The following is a 1915-nucleotide window of genomic DNA, read 5'->3' as shown; positions in this document are numbered from 1 at the left end:
TTGTGATTTCATTAATTTATTACATCCCAAATTCTATCCTCCATACCCTCAATTCTGTGACTTCAAACCCCCCCGCACGCACATTTTTCACAGAAATAAAAACAAATGCAGCTAAAAAACTTTGCATGTAACATTTTCTCCATCAACGCCGCCACCTTTCCAGTGTCACAGATATGCAGACAGAACAATGAGTGTGACGACGTGTAAGTATGTGTGTGCGAACAGAAAGAAGACATGCAGTGATTCCCTTTGAGACTGCACTCAATAACAGATTTCCAGCAGTGGCAGCTGTACCGTTCTCCATGTACCGCTTATACAGCTAACCCCAAATAAATAGTCCAAGCCACAGAGGACATGCTTGTTTTGTGTCATGCGGTGTAGATATTAACTTTTTTTAAATTAAAGTGAGATGTTGACACTGAGCACCTAACAAAACATACATGTCAGACAATGAAGAGTAGCTACAAAGTACCACAGTAACATCTGTTTTCAAATCCAACGCCAAAGTCCTCGACTTCCAGAGAGAGAGAAGGCAGTGTCGAAATCCACCCGTCATACGTCATGATCTCCACGGACAGGACGAGCGGCGCCTGGATCTCAGGTGGCGAGTCAGAAGGGTCAACGTGAGGCATCGTTTCCCCCTCTCCGCCCTCACACAGTCACCGCTCACCCTGGCTCATTTTTTGCCGTCCTTCTCCTGCGAAGGCACTGGGCTCGTGTGGCGAGGGCTGACGGCGACGACCGGCCGTGTAAGTTTGTTGCATCGTCACGCAGAATTAAGCGTCCTCTTCCTCCACATCGCTGTGCAGTGTAAGAGAGTTTCTTTTAGAAGGCTGAAACATGGCGTTGCCCACACTTTATTGATTTATAGTCCAAATACAGGCATTGAAGATTGAGTCAGTGGATTTCAATGTGGACCTGTGAAGAGATGAGGAGGCTGTCAGGCAACATACTAAATCAATGGATGAGACAGTTTATCTATCTAGACATGCATGAAAATGTTAACATGACATTGAGATCAATCTTTGTATCAGCAGCATGCGCTCAGGTGACGGTTTATTAAGTATTCGGTTCATTTTGGAGGCACTAAAAGTAGTTTACCTGTCATTTAATTGTCTTTAATTGTTTAAATGTCATTTTAGTCACACAAAAAAATCCATTCAAGTGTCAGTTGTAGAGCTGCAACGATTAATCGATTAGTCGTCAACTAGTAAATGAACTGTTTTGATAATCGCTTAATAGGTTTGAGTAATTTTTTAAAGAAAAAAGAGTCAAAACTCTCTGATTCAAGCTTCTTAAATGTGAATATTTTCTGGTTTCTTTGCTCCTCTATGACAGTAAACTGAATATCTTTGAGTTGTGGAGAAAACAAGACATTTGAGGACGTCATAGGTAATTCACAAACTGTCACCATCAATGACAAGGGAATTTTTCAACTGTAAAATTCCCTTCTCATGTTTCTTGGTCACAATTTAAAAGAAATTAAAAAATAAAAAATAAATAATAAAAATAATAAAAATAAAATAAAAATATATATTTTTTAAAATTATATAAATTAAAAAAATCAAAAGGGATGCAATTGTAAAATGCCCTGCTCATGTATCTTGGTCACAATTTAAAAAAATAAAATAAAATAAGTAAAAAGAAAAGAAATTTAAAAGAAAAGAAAAGAAATAAAAATAAATTATGTAAATTTAAAAAATCAAAGGGATGCAATTACTTTCATAGATAGTAATGGATTTTTTTTTTTTAAATAAAAGGATACTGTATAAACTGTATACTATATAAAATCCAATATTTTATCTACCCACATTGATGTGAATGTGGGTGGACAAAATATTAGAAATACAATTTAACAATAGGCTACATTCAACACAAACTGCACATTATTATGGCAGGACTGTAGTCTATTAAC

At 36.7% G+C, this 1915-nt stretch overlaps 1 protein-coding gene across 1 annotated transcript in view; it reads right to left on the bottom strand.

Moving 5' to 3' along the window:
- LOC119502452 (small integral membrane protein 10-like protein 2A) overlaps positions 1-1915 on the bottom strand; it is a 2515-nt gene continuing 600 nt past the window's right edge. The window contains exon 2 of the mRNA XM_037793440.1: positions 1-918. Within this exon, the coding sequence (XP_037649368.1) occupies positions 898-918 (21 nt within the window). The 3' untranslated portion in view covers positions 1-897. The remainder of the gene's footprint in view (positions 919-1915) is intronic.

The sequence above is a fragment of the Sebastes umbrosus genome, chromosome 14 (genome assembly GCF_015220745.1).
Source record: "Sebastes umbrosus isolate fSebUmb1 chromosome 14, fSebUmb1.pri, whole genome shotgun sequence".
Classification (NCBI taxonomy): Eukaryota; Metazoa; Chordata; class Actinopteri; order Perciformes; family Sebastidae; genus Sebastes; species Sebastes umbrosus.
This window is presented reverse-complemented; position numbering and strand designations above follow the sequence as displayed.